General features: G+C 45.0%; 1 protein-coding gene across 1 annotated transcript; it reads right to left on the bottom strand.

Moving 5' to 3' along the window:
* Positions 1-86: 86 nt before the first annotated feature.
* EMD (emerin) lies at positions 87-19,586 on the bottom strand. The gene is made up of 9 exons (XM_058170328.1): positions 19,431-19,586; positions 16,394-16,483; positions 10,729-10,821; positions 10,577-10,657; positions 10,065-10,142; positions 8,176-8,256; positions 7,828-7,931; positions 6,146-6,204; positions 87-584 (listed from the first exon to the last, which is right to left on the bottom strand). The coding sequence occupies exons 2-9, from the start codon at positions 16,473-16,475 to the stop codon at positions 320-322; spliced, it is 843 nt and encodes a 280-aa protein (XP_058026311.1). The 5' UTR covers positions 16,476-16,483; positions 19,431-19,586; the 3' UTR covers positions 87-319.
* Between the last annotated feature and the right edge of the window lie 2,690 nt (positions 19,587-22,276).

The raw sequence follows: 22,276 nt of genomic DNA on the forward strand, positions 1-22,276 counted from the left end.
TGGCTCTCAATATACCACTTCCTTTTTTTTCTATTAACTGACAAGAAGGCACTTACTGTCAAAAAAACCCCACATTTTAACACCCACCCACCCACCCCAAACAAACAAACAAACAAATAAACAAACCCCACACAAAATTCTAGGCCACTCCTGGCCATTGTGGTGGCTTCTGGCTGGGTTAGGACTGCAAATCACAGCATCTCAGCCAACGGGCTGTGACTTCTGGAAATTACAGCCTCAACCAATCTGAAGGGAACCAGGTCATCTAAGACTGGCCTAGGCTCTTGGGGAGCCAGCTTAGTAATAAAAGCCAAGACTTTTACTGACTAATGTACTTGACAAAGGGGTTATCATCGGCCCCTCCCTGTAAGAAGTAGATGAAGGCCAGAAAGGCAGCCAGCAGCCCAAACACCAGGAGCTGGAGCCAGAGGGGGAGGTATCGCTTGGTTTCTGCATTGCTCCCCACAGCCTTCTCCGCCACCTGGGCCTGGCGTTCTGGATGTATGGCACGGCGGGGCTGCACCTGAAGCGAAGACAAGCCAGATGATTTTCGTTGGAAAACACTCTGGTAGGAACTGCTGTCTCTGCAAACATAAACCCAAAACAGAAATGTAAGTGCACAGGCTTCTTCAAGAAGTAGAACTTCTTTAAGTAGAGCTCAAGGCATGTCCAATCCTTCTTGGCCCCGTGGCCAGTTAAATCTCTCTGATACAATCTATGTTAAAACCTGGTTCTTAAGGTATGAAGAGATGTCCTACATAAATTTTATTAAGCTCTTGGAAAATCTCTTTAATCCAGTCCACATTATGAATTCTTTTTCACTGTAATATAATTTTCTGGCAGAAGCACTAAGAAATCGCTATCATAATATAAACATGCAGTCAACTCTAGATATCCAATAGTCCTAATAGAGGCCTGCTCATATTGCTCATATTTCGGTCTGCTGCTAAAAATGACAATATTTGCTTGCTTTCTTTTACTGGAAAATACCGTCATCTACAAGAATTGTTATAGGAAGGTATGTGGGAATGACCTTGGGAGGCAGAAGGAAGAGCTGCAGCGTAGACAAGGATCTGATAAATGACATTTGAGCCGTATGGAGGAGAGGGGGCAAAAGAATCTTAGAAGATTGATGTCAGCCTTTCAGGTAGTCCAGACAAGAGCAGACCAGGAGTACCAGCTCTACATTTATTGTAAGGTTATATTAACATCTTTCAAGTCTGAAAGTACTCCCATTCTTTACTTTTTCTCTCCTCTTCTGAGATACTGTCACCATTCCTCTTCCTTCAAGCTCAAATTTTATCAAACTATGTCTAGGTTGCAGTTTTTCCTCCTGCCTCCCAAGGTCATTCCCACATACCATTACAGCAGGGCATTTAGCCTCTTCTGCTCCCATCTCAGAGATAGGAATTCATCGCATTCCCACGGGGAACAATTTGCCTACACCTGGGTACCCACTTGCCTCCACATAGCTTTAATTATTTCTGAATATTCACGATGTTAAGCAAGGAAAGAGTGACATTTTCTTTTTGGTTTACAGGACTCCCTTGGGCACCCCATAGGCATTCTTAGCAAACAGGAAGATAGCTGTGGTCCATCGTTTCGTCCCCAAATGCAGCTCCCCAGGTCAGAGAAAGATCAGCAGGGATGGAGAGCACTCTGGATCATTGGAGGGAGTGCCAGAGAACACCTTCACTCCTTTTGCCTTCTGGGAAATGGGCGTCCTAGGACTGGCCCTGCCCACTGTGGCAATGTGGCATTACACGTAGTCCTTGACTTGCAACAGTTTGTTTAGTGACTGTTCAAAGTTACAACAGCACTGAAAAATGTGACTTATGGCCATTTTTCAGTTATGACCTTTGTAGCATTCCCATGATCATATGACCAAAATTCAGATGCTTGGCAACAGGTTCATATTTGTGATGGTTGCAGCATCCCAGGGTCATGTGATTCCCTTTTGCGACCTTCCCACAAGCAAAGTCAATGGGAAGCCGGGTTCATTTAACAACCGGGTTACATCCTACAACATCTTGAGTCTCCAAAGACCTATGCAAGGGTCCTTTTTGTAGACTTTAGTTCAGCATTCAATACCATCATTCCAGACATTCTTCTAACTAAGCTAAACCAGCTACAGGTACCGGAACAGACTTGTAAGTGGATCACAAGCTTCCTAACAAACAGGAAGCAGCAGGTGAAGCTAAGCAAGATCACATCAAATACCTGTACAATTAGCACAGGGGCCCCCCAAGGCTGTGTGCTCTCCCCACTTCTCTTCTCTCTGTATACCAATGACTGCATCTCCAATGATCCATCTGTTAAGCTACTGAAGTTCGCAGATGACACAACAGTGATTGGTCTCATTCGAGACAATGACGAATCCGCATATAGACGAGAGGTCGAACGACTAGCCTTGTGGTGCAACCAAAACAATCTGGAACTGAACACACTCAAAACCGTAGAAATGGTGGTAGACTTTAGGAAAAACCCTTCCATACTTCCACCTCTCACAATACTTGACAACACAGTATCAACAGTAGAAACCTTCAAATTTCTGGGTTCTATCATATAAGATCTCAAATGGACAGCTAACATCAAAACATCATTAAAAAGGACAACAAAGAATGTTCTTTCTGCGCCAACTCAGTAAGCTCAAACTGCCCAAGGAGCTGCTGATCCAATTCTACAGAGGAATTATTGAGTCTGTCATTTGCACCTCTATAACTGTCTGGTTCGGTTCTGCAACCCAACAAGAAAAACACAGACTTCAGAGGATAATTAGAACTGCAGAAAAAATAATTGCTACCAACTTGCCTTCCATTGAGGACCTGTATACTGCACGAATCAAGAAGAGGGCCGTGAAAATATTTGCAGATCCCTCATCCTGGACATAAACTGTTTCAACTCCTACCCTCAAAACGACGCTATAGAGCACTGCACACCAGAACAACTAGACACAAGAACAGTTTTTTCCCGAAGGCCATCACTCTGCTAAACAAATAATTCCCTCAACACTGTCAGACTATTTACTGAATCTGCACTACTATTAATCGTTTCATAGTTCCCATCACCAATCTCTTTCCACTTATGACTGTATGACTAACTTGTTGCTGGCAATCCTTATGATTTATATTGATATATTGATCATCAATTGTGTTGTAAATGTTGTACCTTGATGAACGTATCTTTTCTTTTATGTACACTGAGAGCATATGCACCAAGACAAATTCCTTGTGTGTCCAATCACACTTGGCCAATAAAAAATTCTATTCTATTCTAATTTATCCACTGCAGTGATTCACTTAATAACTGTGGCAAGGAAAGTCGTAAAATGGAGCAAAACTCACTTAACAAATGTTTCACTTAGCAACAGAAATTTTGGGCTCAAATGTGGTCGTAAATTGATGACTACCTGTATGTGGTACTGTGGCAACAAGGGGAAATTTCCTGACAAGTGAGAGCAACCAACCAATGGAGTGGCTTTCCTCCAGAAATTGTGGGGGCTCCATCACTGGAGGCTGTTAAGAAGAGACTGGACAGCCACTTGTCTCAAATTGTATAGGGCTGTGATGGCGAACCTATGGCAGACGTGTCACAGGTGGCATGCAGAGCCATATCTGTGGGCACATGAGCCAAGAAAGCCTCTGGAGCCTGGGGAGGGCGAAAAAGGGGCCTACCGAGCCCACCGGTAACCTTTTTGCCATCGCATGCAAAAAGCAGGGGGGAGTGCGGGAGGTTGCGTGCACATGTGCAGGGCGTGGAGCACCATTGAATTATGGGTGTGGGCATGCAAGCACATGACCCTCCCGCGGTCTCCCCACTTTGGGGATGTGAGGGCAAAAAGGTTAGCCATCACTGGTATAGGGTCTCCTGCTTGAACAGGGGGTTGGACTAGAAGACCTTCAAGGTCCCTTGAACTCTGTTATATTGTTATTATAACTACACTGTTACTCATATTGCTTCTGTAAATAACCTCCTCCTATTTACTCTTTCCATGGCAATAACTGCTGAGAGCTCCCATGACACACTCCCAAAATGCAAAATACTTTTCTGAACGGAGTAAGAAGCCCTTTTGTCCAATAAACGTATTTTTAAAATAAGAGGGTAGTCTTGGATTTACTGAGAATACATGTTAAGATTTCCCCCCACTGCTTTGGTGATGATAGGCAACCATTTTAATTCCAAGTACAAAGAGTCTGCAAAGTCAGCCCCTTTGACTTTCCCTAAATCCAGGGAATATTTCTCTCTTTTGAGGTTCCTTAATAATGACTACCCAGAGCCAAAAATTTGTTTTCCTAGAATAAAGCCTTCCAGTGATGCTGGCAAATTAGGTTACAGAGAGAAAGAGAATGAGCAAACTGTTTCATACTAAAGACTAACCAGTAATTCGTCGTTGTATTGAGAAAATCTAAAACATTTGGATGACTATTAAAAGACAAAAACAAATGCTTTGTCTTTTCCCCTTAATTAACATGAAGTAAACCATTGCTGACAAGATAAAACTCCATGGAAATGAAATGCAGGGATGCAGTTCATCTCAGTGAGTGCTGTGCAGAAGAACCTGATCAACTGAAGGCACTGCGATTTAAGGCCTCCCAAATTAGATTTTCTATCTGGCATGATACGAAATTTCTCTTACTCTCACCTGATCTCCACTAGTCATCATTTGCATGTGGATGCTACCCTACCTTTCAGATTTTTCACAAAGATTGCAAAAGATTCTCATTTTGATAATTGCACTAATGCTGATAATTTTCTGGTGGTGTTCAAAACCTTTGCTACTATATATGTTGACAACAGCAAGAATCTTAGATGCACAAGGATAGAAAGACAAATTCCCACAATGGAAGAATGGATGATAAAGATGATGGAGTTGGAGATGGCAAAACTGATTGCGTGAATTAAAGAGAATTTATCTGTTGTTTTCATTTGGAAACCGTTTCTGGTTTTTGAACGAAAACTGAAAAAAAATGAAACTTTAGTTTTAGGTTTTGATGATCAGAATGACTTTGTTGTTATAGAAACGGCTTCAAACATTTTAAAATGTAAAGCAAAAGACTGAGGTTGCATACAAGTAGTCCTTGACTTACAACAGTTCATTTAGTGACTGTTCAAAGTGACAATGGCACTGAAAAAAGTGACTCATAACCATTTTTCACAGTTGCGACTTTGCAGCATCTGCCATGATCATGTGATCAAAATTCAGACACTTGGCAACTGATTCATATTTATGACTGTTGCTGTGTCCCAAGGTCATGGGATCAAATTTTGCAAACTCCTGCCAAGTAAACTTTATAGGGAAGCCAGATAACCAACCAGGTTATTAACTTATCAACTGCAGTGATTCACTTAACAACTGAAGCAAGAAAGGTCATAAAATAGGACAAAACTCACTTTACAAACATCTCACTTAACAACATAAATCTGGGGCTCAATTGTGGTCATAAATTGAGGACTACCTGTATTTTTGTTTTGTATTCTACTATACTGAAAAAAAAAAATCAAACCCCACTATTTTTTCCTTTTTTATCTCTTTCTGCGCTTGTCTCTTTAAGGTTCCTCAATTTTTGTTTCTCTTTGTATCTTATAATAAACTTTAATAAAAATCTAAAAAAAAAAATTCGTGACGGTGCTCAAAACTCACTGCCTGAGATAGAAGGCTTACCTTAGCATAATAGCCTTCATTGGACTGATTCTGTCAAAAGGTGCTCGGACTGCAACTTCCAACGCTGACAGTCGGCAGCTGTTCTGAGAATGGCAGCTCTGATATCTCAAGATGGAACTAAACTGGGAAAAACCGTCTCAGCTGATGGAAGCTTTAACCTCAACTTTTCTTTAGAACCAGAAATATTTGGCAACACTGAGAGGATTCCCCATTATAGATAAGGCTGTGCAGCATTTCCAACTCAAAATCTACAAATTATTTTGGTGCACAGGGGCATGTGGGCACAGGACTTCTTCAGGAAACTCTTCCTGAAGGTAGCTCTATCTGGACTTAGCATCACCTGGCTACCCTCATGGTCATCAAATCATGCATATTCTGAAGGAACCACAGAAAGGCCTCTACCCACAAAGCAAACAACCCATTCCACGAGACGTTCCTGGGAATATTTTTTCTTACTGATGCCTCTGCACGGACCCTACTTACCGGTACCTCTCAGCTGGCATATCCTTCTCACTGGAAGTGTAAGGATATGGCTCCGCAATCTGAAAGAAAACATGGAGAGCAGTGAGTATACAGGTAGCCCTTCACTTACAATTATTTGTTTAGCAACCATGTGAAATTACAACAGTACTGAAAATAGTGACTTATGACTGGTCCTCTCACTTATGACCATTTCAGCATCCTCCCTGGTCACATGATCAAAATTTGGCTGCTTGGCAACCCGCTTGTATAAGCAACAGTTTTTTAATTTTATTTTAATTTTATTTTTTATTTATTTATATTTATATCCTGCCCTTCTCCGAAGACTCAGGGCGGCTTACATTGTGTAAGGCAATAGTCTCATCCTATTTGTATATTTATATACAAAGTCAACTTATTGCCCCCACAACAATCTGGGTCCTCATTTTACCTACCTTATAAAGGATGGAAGGCTGAGTCAACCTTGGGCCTAGTGGGACTCGAGCCTGCAGTAATTGCAAGCAGCTGTGTTTAATAACAGGCTATCTTACAGCCTGAGCCACTCACGGCCCCGGGGTGCAGCATCCCGGGGTCGTCATGTGTGGCCAACCCAGCTGGCTTTTGATTACCAAAACCAATGGGGGAAACTGGATTTGCTTAACAATCACATGATTCACTTAACTGCAGTAATTTGCTTAACAACGGTAGCAAAAATGTTTGTAAAATTGGGGGCGACTCACTTAACAACTGCCTTGCTCAGCAATATAGAGCAGAATGTTTCCTTGATTGTTTCGGATGTTAACCCCACCTGGATAGCTTTCTTGTTCTGTCTAGGGATGTGTGATGGGATGTGTACCTTGGGGAGAGTTTGGCCAGCACAGAGCTTTCCCAGAGGCAGGATTAAAAGACTGTGCAGCCCAAGCTGGATGGAGAAGAGGTTCCCTAGAACAGTGATGGCTAACTTTTTGCCATCGCATGCCAGGAGCGGGCAGGCGGGGGGGGGGGGTCGCGGACATGTCCACACCCATAATTCTATGCACCCTGCCCCCACACATGCGACTCCTCCTGTGACTCCTTTTTCTGGCACGCAATGGCACGGCAGGCCCGTTTTTTGCTCTCCTCCAGCCTCCAGCCTTCCTAGGAGTCTGGGGAGGGTGAAAACGGCTCCCCCCCCCTTCCAGAGGCCACAACTGGCTCATTTCCATCTTCCGGTGAGAAGTTAACATACGTGCCATAGGTCTCTCAAGCTATAGCTAGTAGGTTGGAAGCTTATAGCTTCAGTTTGGCAAAATTCTCGGCTCAGTGGCTAAGACACTGAGCTTGTCGATCAGAAAAATTGGCAGTTCGGTGGTTTGAATCCCTAGTATAGGTCTCCTGCATGAGCAGGGGATTGGACTAGATGACCTACAAGGTCCCTTCCAACTCTGTTACTGTTATTAGGTAAAAGCAAGTAACAGATTGGATTCAACTAATGTCATGCGCCAGGGAAATCAGATGATTCAGGCAGAATCTACAAGAATCTGACCAACTACCAGTCAAGGGAAATGAGCGAGAGATAAGAAAGGCATTCAAGGTGGGCTGGACTTAGATCTATTCGTGACTTATAACACATATGATCCCTCACTTGGGCTCAGCCTGGTCATCTCCAACAACTAAGAGTTCTCTGTGTTGTCTTTGGTCTTGACAGCATGTGAGGAACAACTTACTGGTTGGCGGGCGCTCACCGTCCCTGGAGATGTAGTATGGCTTAATAAAGATGAGTAACTCCGATAGGAAGATCCGGAGGGCTCAGAAGTGTTCACATCCATATCTGTTATAAAAGAGACAGATTTATCAAACGCTCTGATGGTATGGCATATATTTTTGTTATATATCAATATAAAAATAATAATAAAAGCTTGCAAGATAAGATTTCTCTGATTGGGTGCTCTCTGGATGGGTGTTTTTTTTTTGTTCCCAGATTTCTCAATAATTATCAGTTTGACCAAATGTTATGGTTCTAATTTTACAGGGTTTGTGAATTTTCAAAGCCCATTTTGTACTTTTCTTCCTACCTTCTGTTGCGTATGAAGAATGCTCTTCATGGTGGGGCAAACTGTAATTATAACTCAGATACGACTTGGTGGGACTGGGATCTAGGAAATCACAGGAAAAAAATTACTTGAAGCAAATGCTTTTCCCCTTCCTGGAACATATGTGTGGAAATGTATTTATAGTAAAAATCAAGTTAAGCTATTTAAGCTGAGAACATGTTGCAAAGGGACAGACAGTATCTGCAAATGGTTTTGGATCTGTTTGGCATTCTGTTGTATACGACATAACACAATTATACGTAATACGAATTTCACAACATAATTGGGATCAAGCAATGCAGTTGTAAAGCATAACATCACATAACCATGCCACTTAACAAAGAAATCCCAGAACTTCTCATTGCCATTGTTAAGGGAATCACTGTGGGTTGTTAAACAAGGACATCACGTGGCCACTAATTGCTAACCCCTGCTGTCTTCTCCATTGATTTTGCTTGTAGGAAGCCAGCAAAGAAGATCACAAATGGTGATCATTAGTCCAAAGACCAGTCATAACCATCATTTGTTCAGCACCATCCTAAGTTTGAACAGTCACTGAACAAGTGGTCATTAAGCAAGGACCACCTGTCCTTGCAGAATTCATTCCTGAGATAAGAATACAACATTCCAGAAATTCTGACATTTTAAAAAATAAATGATAACTTTCACCATAATTACCAAAGCAACGTTATAAACATTTCAATCACTAGTGAACGACAGAATCAGAACAGAATTCCTGCTAAAATATTGTAGACCTCTACATCTAGCCAATCTATGGATTGTGGAGACGTTCGTATTCCTCTGTCTATATTAACTTATCAAAGAGGCAGTCCTGGAACCAGTAAAATCTGGGGGCTGGGCAGGGGACAGAATGTATCTGCCCTCAGTGTGGAAGGGATTGCCACTCTTGAATTGGCCTTTTTAGTCACACTAGATGCTGTTTTAGGACCTCTTTCCAGAGCACGATACCATAGTCCTTTGAGACTGAAGGATGCCAATGTAATGTAATTAACTTGCATGAATTACATTAGGTTACAGTTAGTAAAGACAGACAAATCAAATGACTAATTCCAAACTAATAGAGAAAATGAAAGACCTTCTTTAATGTTCTTTGGTGTTCTTTAATTTTTGTACATCTGAGTATAAATCTCCCCTCAAAAAAATGCTTATAAAATGTGTTAAGGAAAAATAGCATTCCAAAAGGTATAAAGACATGGAAAGAATATTTTGCAAAAACATAAATATTAAGGGCAATATATATAAAAATGTATATGAATGTTAAGGTGTTATGAAAATCAGCACTGAATTAAATATATGTTATATAGATTTTTTTTAAAAAAATCACAATTCGTTAAGAAAAAAGGGTGAAAGTGACTTTTGACTAAAAAAAAGCAAACATCATAGAAAGTAAAAGGCATCTATGTTTTTAAAATGTACCTGTTTGTGATGTAGAGTATTAATTTTGGCAGTGTCAGTGACAACAAAGTTAACCTTGATGTCAAAATCCCCCAAAAGCTCAAAAATCAACCTTATGGGGCAAATACAGCATTGGTTGCACATAGTCTCTGATTTGAAATAAAATCCCATCAACCTATTTGTGATTTTAGGCTTAACCACGCCAGGTTTACCAGTATACAGAAATCCTTGTTTTGGGGGTTGAATTCCAAATATGAACAAGACTGAGCATAGTCTTGACATTAATTATGTCATTTTTTGGGTGAGAGAATACATACATTTCTCTTGCTATAAAAATACCAATAAAAGATATCTTCTTCCCAAACGAAAAACTCCCAGGTTTTCAATATTCTCATCCCACGTCCACAGCCCATAATCCATCTTCCTTCAGTCAAAGACTTTCCTCTCACACCTACCTTCATCTCTGTACTCAGAATAGTATTCCTGTCTTGTTGGGACATAGTCTTTGAAGTAAGTTCTTGTGGAGCCAAGAGCTGCAGGGTAGAATGAATGAGGAGGTATTTAAATTTGATCCAGCCTCGATAGGAGTCAGTACCTGGGTCACCTTGTCTAGGCTGGGAAACTAAAAAAGGTTGGGTGTGTTTAGTATTATTACAACATACCTGGGTTGTAGACAAGATTGAAAAGTTGTAAAACACTTTCCAAGGAGAGCAATGGCAATCTATTTCCCTACTGTTGTCATGAAGACAGCATGGATATACCCACATAGTCACCCTAATGTTGATTTCCTTTTTAATTTAACTTGGATTGTCCATTTCCTTAGAGCACCAAGAACACGCATGCCATTTCCCCACTAATTTTCACCTGTCTGCTTGTTTGTTTGTTGGGTTGCTCATCCTTCCAATATCTTTTGATTCTCAGTCCATGTCTGTCTTTTACTCCTGTTTTAGCAATTCGTTTCACTCACCTTCTCGTCCATAACTGAAGTCGTCCCTTTTCCGTGGATTCACAAAGGTCTCTTTTACGTAGCTTTGGCTGGTGGCTGGCTCTGGGTGAGTGAGAAAAGAGGTTAGTGCCTGGCAGGGAGATCTTTCTCCACTTGGGTCTGTTTCTTCTTACCTATGTGGGACACAGATCCTCCAGGCGAAGGATATTGAGTCCGCTCAGTCTCATATTCATAGATTTTCTTTTCATAAAGTTTCCGGGTAGATCCTGGGAAACAGAAACCAGGCTGGGGTTACAATTAACCAGAGAACAATATACAACCCTTCAGCCTTCTCCATACGTTCCTTCTACTCTTCTATTAATACTTCCAGATATCTTTACTGATTTTGCTTCGAAGTCTTGCCAACTCCCAAAGGAAACCTGTCCTAAATATTTTTTCAGAGAGGATGTTAATCTGTTGTGAAAACACGCCCAAAGCCACATTTGTCCAAGATAAATATGGGTTGGATATTTCACAGGAAAGCAATTCCTAGTTAGGTGCAGCATTCCCCTTCAAGCATTTTAAGACTCTTTTTGACTTTTTTTCTTCTTCTTAAGACTCAATGAACATATCCACATTTGTTATTTATGCATCATTCCTCCTCACCTGTAAGAGCAGAGAGGCAGAATTTTATCCCCATAACCAGAGCATATAAAACATTTGCTAGACCAATTCTAGAATACAGCTCGCCTGTTTGGAACCCTCACCACATCTCTGACATCAATACAATTGAGCGAGTCCAGAAATATTTTACAAGAAGAGTTCTCCACTCCTCTGAAAACAACAAAATACCTTATCCCACCAGACTTGAAATCCTAGGCTTAGAAAACTTGGAACTCCGTCGCCTTCGACAAGACCTAAGTTTAACTCATAGAATCATTTATTGTAATGTCCTTCCTGTTAAAGACTACTTCAACTTTAATTGCAACAATATTTTATTATTTTTTTATTTTTTTTTATTTATCAAACTTATATACCGCACCATCTCCCGTAGGACTCAGGGCGGTTCACAGGCATATTAAAACAATATAATAAATAACCATTAAAACCCAGTTAAAACTAAATATTATCCTGGCCTGATCACTAAAACAATAAAAACCAATAAAACCCCCATTAAAATTTAACTAAAACATTTTGTTCTTAGGCTAGTCCCGCACGCTGGAATAATAAAGTCTTCAGTTCCCGTCTGAAGGTCCGGAGGTTGGGGAGTTGTCGTAATCCCGGAGAAGGCCCTCCCCCTGGGGGTCGCCAACCTGCATTGTTTGGTCGACGGCACCCTGAGGAGGCCCACTCTGTGGGAGCGCACAGGTCGTTGGGAGGCAATCGGCGGCAGAAGGCTGCCTAAGCCATGGAGCGCTTTAAAGATGGTAACCAAAACCTTGAATTGCACCCGAAAGACTACCGGTAGCCAGTGTAGGCCGCGCAGGATAGGTGTTATATGGGAGCAACGCGGTGCTCCCTCTATTACCCGCGCGGCCGCATTCTGGACTAACAGGAGCCTCCGGGTGCTCTTCAAGGGGAGCCCCATGTAGAGAGCGTTGCAATAGTCCAGGCGGGAAGTGACGAGGGCGTGAGTGACCGTGCGTAAGGCGTCCCGGTCAAGGAAGGGGCGCAACTGGCGGATCAGGTGAACCTGATAAAAAGCTCCCCTGGCGACGGCTGTCAAATGTTCTTCTAAGGACAGCCGATCGTCCAGGAGAACGCCTAAGTTGCGCACTCCCTCCCTGGGGGTCAATACTTCTTCCCCCACAGTCAGCGATGGTGTAAGCTGACTGTACCAGGACGCCGGCACCCACAGCCACTCAGTCTTGGAAGGGTTGAGTCGGAGCCTGTTCCTCCCCATCCAGACCCGCACGGCCTCAAGACACCGGCCCATCACCTCAACGGCTTCATTGGGGTGGTTCGGGGTGGAAATGTACAGCTGAGTATCATCAGCGTACAGATGATAATCCACCCCGAAACCACGGATAACCTCACCCAGCGGCTTCATATAGATGTTGAACAGGAGGCGAGAACAGACCCCTGAGGCACCCCACAAGTGAGGCGCCTAGGGGTCGACCTCTGCCCCCCTGCCAACACCGTCTGCAAACGGTCAGAGAGATAGGAGGAGAACCACCGATAAACGGTGCCTCCCACCCCCAATCCCCCCAACCGTCGCAGCAGGATACCATGGTCGATGGTATCAAAAGCTGCCGAGAGATCTAATAGAACCAGGACAGAGGAACAACCCCTGTCCCGGGCTCTCCAGAGGTCATCCACCAACGCGACCAAAGCCGTCTCGGTGCTGTAACCGGGTCTGAAACCGGACTGGAACGGGTCCAGATAGACAGTTTCTTCCAGGTGTTGAGGAAGCTGATTTGCCACCACACTCTCAACAACCTTCGCTAAAAAGCGAAGGTTGGAGACTGGACGATAGTTCGCTAAAACAGCCGGGTCCAGGGAGGGCTTCTTGAGGAGGGGCCTCACCACCGCCTCTTTCAAGGTGGCGGGGAAGACACCCTCCAACAAGGAAGCGTTGGTAACTTCCTGGAGCCAGCCTCGTGTAACCTCCCAAGTGGCCAGCACCATCCAGGAGGGACACGGGTCCAATAAACATGTGGTGGAGTTCAACCTACCCAACAACCTGTCCATGTCCTCAGGAGTCACAGGATCGAACTCAGCCCAGATAACATTCTCAAGACTTGTCTCCGCCATCCCACCTGAATCAATCCAATCAGTGTCCAAGCCGTCCCGAATCTGAGCGATTTTATCAGACAGATACTGAACAAAATCCTCAGCACGTCCCTGTAAGGGGTCCTCCCGAGCCTCCTGCGTGAGCAGGGAGCGGGTCACCCTAAACAGGGTGGCTGGGCGAGTATCTGCCGATGCGATGAGTGCGGAGAAATAGTTATGTTTCGCCGCCCTGATCGCCACTAGGTAGGTCTGAATATATGACCGTACTAGTGTTCGGTCAGGTTCGGAGCGGCTGGACCTCCAGGCGCTCTCTAGGCTTCTTTTCCGGCGCTTCATCTCTCTCAGCTCCTCGTTATACCAAGGAGCTGGTCGAGTTCGTCGCCGGGTCAGAAGCCGCAAAGGCACGACGCGGTCTAAGGCGCCAGCGGCCGCCTCATCCCAGGCGGCCACCAGCTCCTCAGCCGAGCCGTGGGCTAACTCCCTCGGAAATGGCCCAAGCTCCGTCAGAAACCTCTCAGGGTCCATCAGGCGCCTGGGACGGAACCATTTAACCGGTTCCGTCTCCCTGCGGTGAGGTGTAGCGGTCCAAAAATCTAGCTGAAGGAGTAAATGATCTGACCATGACAAGGGTTGAGATATTAATTCCCCTAACTCCAGATCATTTAGCCACTGTCCCGAGACGAAAATCAGGTCCAGTATGTTACCCCCGACGTGGGTGGGGACCGCAACTACTTGGGTCAGGTCCAAGGCCGTCATGGAAGCCATGAACTCCCGAGCTACCATTGACGAATCGCCCGCTGACGGCAAGTTGAAATCCCCCATGACCATAAGTCTGGGGGTCTCAACCGCCGTCCCGGCTATCATCTCCAGCAGCTCAGGCAGGGCTGCCGTCACATAGCAAGGAGCCAAGTACGTGATCAGCAAGCCCACCTGCACCCCCCGGCCCCACCTCACGAAGAGGGTTTCACAACCGGCTATCTGCGGGACAGCGACCTCCCTCGGATCTAGACTCTCGTTAATAACAACCGCTACCCCCCACCCCTACCCTGGGCCCTTGGCTGATGAAACGCACGGAAACCCGGCAGGCACATCTCAGTGAGGGGAACCCCCCCCTCCGTGCCCAGCCAGGTCTCCGTAATGCCCATTAGGTCCGCTCCCCCCTCTTGAATAAGATCGAATATGAGGGGGGCCTTATTCATGACGGACCTGGCATTGCACAACATCAATCGAAGGTCCAGGTTCCGGGGGATATAACCACTCGGGACTCGAGTGAAGCCTAGGGGCCCGGAGTGCGGTATCGCTTTCAAACAGCGAGAACGCACTCCCCGAACATGATACGAGCCCCTGCTTCCGCCATACCTGCCCCTCCCTAGTACCGTGCAGATGGAAGTGCCCGTACATGGACGAGCCTTAACCTCCTCCAAGACCTCCGATTTACAAACCTCCAGATCGTGAACTATAGAAGGGACTAGCCTAATCCCCTGTGGGCATGCCCCCCCACCCACCCCACCCCCTAACTCCTTATTTGAATTAGATAAAAGTTTACAAAAAGATAAATTTAAAAACCACCTTAACCCTCTCTTAGAAGCATGCCACCTCTCGGGATTCCAAAATCCGTCATCGAGGTAGGCCCTCGGTAAAAAGGAGGGCCACACCCGCGAGAGGGGGGCATCTCGCAGTGCAAGAAGCTGATTATGTGAAAAAGTCATCAGAGATTGCAGAAAATGGTGGTATCCTGGTTTGTCGAGATCTTAAACGACAGTTATTGGGCAGAAACTGCCAGCTGGATAACGAGGTCTTAAAAAATACAAGAGCAACCAACAGATTTAAACTTAATGTTAACCGCTTTAATCTAGATTGCAGAAAATATGACTTCTGTAACAGAATCATCAGTGCTTGGAATACTTTACCTGACCCTGTGGTCTCTTCCCATAATCCTAAAAGCTTCAACCAAAAACTTTCTACTATTGACCTCACCCCATTCCTAAGAGGACCATAAGGGGCGTGCATAAGCGCACAAACGTGCCTACCGTTCCTGTCCTATTGTTTTTTTTCTTTTCTTTTCTTCTTCCTATATATATATTGGTGCTTATACCTCCTAATATTTACTCATATATATGTTTATATACTATATAATCCTTTTTATATGATGTTGTGACAAAAATAAATAAATAAATAAATAAATGCTCCATTTCTTCAGGCAATTCACTGTAAAATTAGTGAAAAACTGGAGGAGGGCAAGAGGGAGGGGGCAAATAGAATCTTCTCTTATAGGTTGGTCTCTTCTGCTGTAAAAGCCAGATGCGCAATTTTTATGACCTAAGAACTATCCTTGGCTTTCAGTTCTGTGCTGAAGGGAGGGCCTGGCTATGCTCCAAAAGAGAAAGGATCCAGAGGAAAATAAGTGATTAGAGGAAAATGAATAATAATAGCCTTTATTGTCATTGTACTTCAAGTATACAATGAAATTGGTTTAACCTCTACTGGTGCAATCCATAACAGAACTCGATGTAATGTTAATTAAGTAAAATTAATTAAGGGCAATCTTACATCTAATCTTCAATATTTTAGTAAATTTTCCACCCAGCTCATTAAAAATTAGATTTTGGAAAAGGGGACTTGCACATAAAGTTGGGGAAAAAAATCATTTTTGCTATAAAACTTCTTTTTTTGTTGTTTATTTTGCTTCTTCTCCTAGCTTGCTACTTCCCCACTTCCAAATTCCAAGGCATGTTTACAGGCAGTCCTCATATTATAACAGATCACTTATTGACAATTTGAAGCTACGAAGAATCCTGAAAAAGGGAGTTATGACCCAGATGCAAAGTTCTGACATTTGGGGCCACTCACATTTATGGCTGTTGTACTCTGTGGTCACATGACTGCAACATATGAAGTTTTTGCCAGAATCTGGCCTTTACTTGTTTCCAACACAACCTACCGCACAGCAAACAATGGATTCACTTAATCACCACCACAAAAAGGTAATAAAATCAGGCATGGTCATACGGTAACCCACTTTGCAACCATCAGAGCCAAAACTGCAAGCTCAATTGAGATCATAAGTCGAGGACTACCTGTACTTATTTTTTCTGCTCTGGGTAAATACATTGTGACAACACATACCAACAACTGGCCCGTGGGGGATGCTGTATTTTTTCAATCGTGCGATAAGTTCCTTATCTGTCATGCCTTTATATTCATCCATGGTGTTATCTAGAAAATGCAGAATGAGGGTGAGGAGAAATAAGTTGGAGCCAATATCCCTAAATGACAATTAATTGTGCAATCAAAAACACCTACTTTTAAAACTAAATGAAGATCTCTCACACATGATTACACCAACCACTAAAATACTTTATCTTAAAAGCAAAAGTAGCTTCAGTACCTACATTGCTACAGGTTCTCTGCAGAGAATGATTTTAGCAGAAGCACATGTTTTGTTTTGTTTTCTGAAGGGGATAAAATGTAATCAAGCTGTTTGTAAACAAGTTACATATGAAGGGAAGAAATGAGATGGGGAAGCAAAACCCAACATAAATAAAGTCAATATTTGGAAGTAATTATATCTCCCAGAATAGGAAAGGACTAAGGACAATGTGGTCTATTATAACAAGAGGGGTTGAGCAATAACAGTAAAGGCAATGTTGCCCCAACAAGAGCTAATGTTTTCAAACCCTTATAGCACTACAAACTAGCCATGTCTGTGAATAGTTGGGCAATGTTGGATTAAGCCAGGCAAGGCAATAGTGGGTGGATCTAATTCAGTGCTAGGCAGTTATACTAACACACAATTGCTAAAGCCTCCAGGAGGGGCACATAGTTTTCCAAAGCACATTTACAGAGTGTGAGAAAAGAGGATTATGTTCTTCCTACTCCTCTTTATGAAAAAATAAAATCAAAGAAACCCATTTGGTGACTCCCTCTGAATCAGGATAAAGATGTTATTCCATTACACGTAACTTACAATGAATACACCCTTAGGATTACTGTCAGCAACAAATATTTTACCATGTGTACTTATTTTAGTCAAGTTTTATTTAATGCCACAGTCTGCATTTTTGTGTATTATTTCCTTCTACACTTACATGTACAGATTTATTTTATTCATTTGAATTTATTATCACTGCCCAACTCCAATACCTGCAAACGTTGGATGCAGCTAATAATATTCAATCTAGTACATAAACTAATAGGCCTTCATAAATCTTTAAAAAGCAACAAGCTTTTTGCATTTTTGTGAGATTATAACTTTTACAAAAGAATTATAAGCCACTCCTTAAGTTTTTCACCATATTCTTTGCCTGAGCATGAATACAGATAGATTTCTTTTCAGCAACAAAAGAGGCCATTTAAACAAATTCCCCTCAAAATCTTCAGAGCTTATTTAATCAGTACAAGTCCCAAATGGAATTCATGCATTCTAGATACATATTACAAGGGATTGTGTCTGATTAGAATCCACATGTTGTACAAAGCTATGCATTGTTTTTATCATGGTATGTCGAACAGCCATAAATTACATCAACATATTAAATCACTTCTTATTCTGAATCTTTGTCCAATTCAAATTCTCCTAAAACCCAACGTAACTGGGGAAAAAAAGACAAAAAGCAAAACTTCAAGTAATTATTGTACTTATTAGATTTGTCTGAAATTCTGTTTTCAAAACTCAGGTTCTACCTCTATGAAGAAGATAAAATGTTTTTATTTAAATGGAAAAACATTCAGAGCTGGGGCCTGAATCAATATCAGACATAGTTTGCAAATTTGTTTTGTCTCAGATGCCTGGGTGTGCCTTGGCTTTGTTTTTTGCCTAACAATTTGGGATAGATAGGGCTTTGGAACACATTTATTCCATAACAATGAAACTTATTACAGTTGCATGCTTCCTATGCCTAAAATAAAGTAACATTTTAAAAAACAATTTAGGCAAGCAAATGATCACAGAGAAACATTGTGCTAATTAGGAGTTTCAGTGTGTTTCAGTCCTGTGTTCCTTTTTAATTTGGGAACAGTTAAATAGGGACAAGGAAGAGATAACCAAGAGAGTCAGTTTGGTCTAGCGGTTATGACACCAATCTAGAAATCTGGCTGGATGACTTTCGGCCAGTTAGTCTCTCTCAGCCGAACTCCTCTCACAGGTTGTTGTTGTGGGGAAAAGAGCATTAGATATGCTCACTGCTTTGAGTTATTTATAACACAGGGGGGAGGGGGGGCTTTACCAATCAGCAGCTTCCATGCCTGAATTAAGCTGCACACACACACAAAAACCACCTTTGATTATTCTTTCTTTCCAACTATAACTGTGGTGAATTGAAGTCTAGATTGCTGTTGAATGGAAGAAGCAGATTCACGCGGGAAAAGAAGGAAAGTCAGCCAGCGGGTAACTGAGCTGCTGAATAAAAATTTAGCAGCGGGAAGAAAGTAACCCCGCCCAAAGCATATTTCAGGGTCAGCTAAGGAAGCCAAAAACCTATCCCATCAGCCACTACCTGCAGTCCTTTTGCAAGGAAAGCAGTTTGGTCGAGCTCCAGACCCTCCAACAGCCCCCATCCTCTGACGGGACAGCAAATGCCGTGAGCGCGAGGGTCAGAGGGACGGGCGGAAGAGCCGAAGCCTGACAGCTGCCAACTTTCAAAAGGAGTTGAAGGGGCGCTCCGGGCTCGCCTCTGTCTTGCCGACGGAGGGCCAGAGCGGCGGGAGACGCATCTAAAAGGGCCAAACGGAGGAGGCAGAAGGTCACCCTGTCGCCCGGTCCCTAATCCCCCTTCAAAACCCTTCCATCGGGGCCCGCCTTCTACCAAACGAGAGACGTGCAGCGTGGGCGATGCCTTCCATGCCCTGATCCTACGGCCCAACCTTCTATTGTAACGCGCGGATCAGACGGTTCTCTCTACTCCCCGCCAAGATACATCCAGTTGGCGAAGGGAAAGGGGGAAGGAAAAACAAAAAAAGCGACGGAGCCTTTTCTCCAGTCCAGCTTCAGGGGGGAAACGAAGCTGGTTTTGCAAACCGAAAAGAAAGCTTTAAAGAGGGCCGGGTGGGGCCGGGCAGAAGTTCTCCTTAGCGGCCAGGCTGCAAGGGAAAGGGGGCAGGGAAGCCCCTTCCGAGGGAAGAAGGCAGGGTGGTGGCACAGAGGGGAGCGGGGGCTCGTTCCTACCTGGTATTCCGGGCGCGCTGGGATGGGCACCGTAAGGGAAGTGAGTCAGGCTGTGCGGGGAGGGAGGGCCCGACAGGCTCTGGATCTCAGCGCCGCGCACACCCTCCTCCTCCTCCGTAGCTGTCGGGCGGGTTCGGGGCGTGTTTCCTTTTCTCGCTGGCTCTCGTAACCGGCCTTTTGGGTTTCAGATCTTTTCACTTCTTGGCACCGGTAGCGCAAATTAACGACGCGCGTTTGCCGCCTTCCAGGCTCAGGAAACGGAGGAAGCAGACGTTATAGACGAGGCGGAATCCCTCGGATATAATGGTGGTGATAATAATTAACACCGCCAGAGATCAAGCTCTGCCTATCCCAGATCCTTGGGAAGGACCCCATAAATTGATAGAAATGCCAAATCCAGTCGTCTAAACATCTGGCTGACTGTCTGGCCAACCATAATAGAAGTAGAACGTCGGTGGCAAAAGAAAGCAAGGACAGCACCGATTGTAATAGAACATTCTTTTATTGGCCAAGTGTTTTATTGGACACACAAATATTTTGTCTCCGGTGCACAAGCTCTCAGCTTACATACAAACAACAAAGTAATACCGGCAATCATAAGATACCAATAGGAGAAGGCAATACGAAAGATAAGGTATAGTAATACAGCCTTGCTACGTGGGTAAATATCCTTAGGCATAAGACAGTGCTGTGGGAATTAGGTGTTTAGTAGAGGGATGGCATGAGGAGAAAAAACGTCTTTGTGTCTAGTTGTTTTGGCATGCAAATTCCTGCAGTGGCGCCCTGAGAGGAGGAGTTGAAACAGTTTATGTCCAGAATGTGAGCTGTCTGTATATATTTTTCAGCTCTCTTTCTGGCTCATGCAGTATACAGGTCCTCAATGGAAGGCAGGCTGGTTGCAATTGTTTTTTCTTCAGTCCTAACTATCTGTTGAAGTCTGTACCTATTCAGGTTTGGTTGCTGTACCAAATCAGACAGTTATAGAAATACAAATGGCAGACTCAAGAATTCCTCTGTATCAACAGCTCCTGGGGCAGTCTGAGCTTTCTGAGTTGACACAGGAAGAACATTCTTTGTTGTGCCTTTTTAATGATGGTTCTAATATTATATGTCCATTTCAATAGACAATAATAAGTACTTTGGATGCAATTTTAAAAAATCTGGAGCAGCAGTTGTATACAATCAGCATTGAGAAAATTACCCACAGTCAATTACAAAATGCAACTTTATTTGGAACACCTTATACCTTGCTACAGTACCTTTGTATTATTAAACAATATCATATCCCAGGTCCTTGGGAAGGACACAAAAGGTGGACAAAAATGCCAAATCAAATCTTAACATCTGGTTGACTGTGAGACCAATCATAATAATATAACTGACCTGAAATAATACAGCCCAATCATACAGACTGATTAAAAGGCATGATTGAAGCATTTATTTTTGTGTGGTTTTTATTGCTTGTGTTTTTATTGTTGCTGTTAGCCACCCAGAGTTACAGATAGACCTTACAACTACCGTATATACTCGAGTATAAGCCGAGTTTTTCAGCACGTTTTTTGTGCTGAAAAACGTCCCCTCGGCTTATACTCGAGTCTACGTCTTCGGGAACCCCGCACAGGAGGGGGTACCGAACGGACTCCCATGGGAGGGACGGGGAGCGGGCCCGCCGAGGTCTCGCGGGATTTGTCGCCCCCAGGCCGGCCCCCATTCCCGTGTCTGGTGGGCGGACGGCGCAAACTTGGCGGACTGTGCATTGGCGCGGGGAAGCCCTGGTGGTGCAGTGAGAGGGCTGGGCAGGGGAGCCGCCAGCCTTCTCGGCTGAGGAGGAGGTTTCCCGACCGCGAGCTTCGCCGCCGTGAGAGCCACCCCAAAGGCCAGAAGAAAAGGTCATTCCATCGGAGTAATGGAGCGGCTCCTTCCTCTCCGCCTTACCCATGCTGTGCGAGCCCGGCTGGGCTGCAACCCCGCCGCCGCCGCTCCTTCCTCAGCCTCCCGGGCTCGCTCTAGCAGCCGTCAAGCTCAGGCCGGACTCGGCAGCTCCCCATCAGCACTCGCACGGCGCGATTCGGGCAGGAGGTCGGGCTCGCTCTGTGGCGGTGGCGCCCGCCGCCGCCGCCACGGCCACGGAGCGAGACCGACTCCTCCTGCCCGAATCGCGCCGTGCAGTGCTGATGGGAGCTGCGAGTCCGGCCTGAGCTTGGCGGCTGCTAGGCGTGAGCCCCGGAGGCTGAGGAAGGCGGCGGCGGCGGGTTGCAGCCCAGCCGGGCTCGCACAGCATGGGTAAGGCAGCTCATCAGCACTCGCACGGCGCGATTCGGGCAGGAGGAGTCGGGCTCGCTCTGTGGCGGTGGCGCCCGCCGCCGCCGCCGCCGCCGCCACGGCCATGGAGCGAGACCGACTCCTCCTGCCCGAATCGCGCCGCGGCGAGTGCTGATGGGAGCTGCCGAGTCCGCCTGAGCTTGGCGGCTGCTAGAGCGCGAGCCCCGGGAGGCTGAGGAAGGAGCGGCGGCGGGTTGCAGCCCAGCCGGGCTCGCACAGCATGGGTAAGGCAGCTCATCAGCACTCGCACGGCGCGATTCGGGCAGGAGGAGTCGGGCTCGCTCTGTGGCGGTGGCGCCTCCGCCGCCGCCGCCGCCGCCGCCGCCGCCACGGCCACGGAGCGAGACCGACTCCTCCTGCCCGAATCGCGCCGCGGCGAGTGCTGATGGGAGCTGCCGAGTCCGGCCTGAGCTTGGCGGCTGCTAGAGCGTGAGCCCGGAGGCTGAGGAAGGAGCGGCGGCGGGTTGCAGCCCAGCCGGGCTCGCACAGCATGGGTAAGGCAGCTCATCAGCACTCGCACGGCG

The sequence above is a fragment of the Ahaetulla prasina genome, chromosome 2, assembly GCF_028640845.1.
Source record: "Ahaetulla prasina isolate Xishuangbanna chromosome 2, ASM2864084v1, whole genome shotgun sequence".
NCBI classification, from domain to species: Eukaryota; Metazoa; Chordata; class Lepidosauria; order Squamata; family Colubridae; genus Ahaetulla; species Ahaetulla prasina.

Bases quoted from the DNA above. Each gene is read 5' to 3' on its own strand.
- EMD (XM_058170328.1), bottom strand. From the start codon at position 16,475: ATGGATGAATATAAAGGCATGACAGATAAGGAACTTATCGCACGATTG. The intron at 8,257-10,064 runs GTAGGTGTGAGA...GTGATTTCCTAG, and splicing joins TTCTGAGTACAGAGATGAAG to ATCCCAGTCCCACCAAGTCG. The intron at 7,932-8,175 runs GTAGGAAGAAAA...CTTTTATAACAG, and splicing joins TTCTTCATACGCAACAGAAG to ATATGGATGTGAACACTTCT.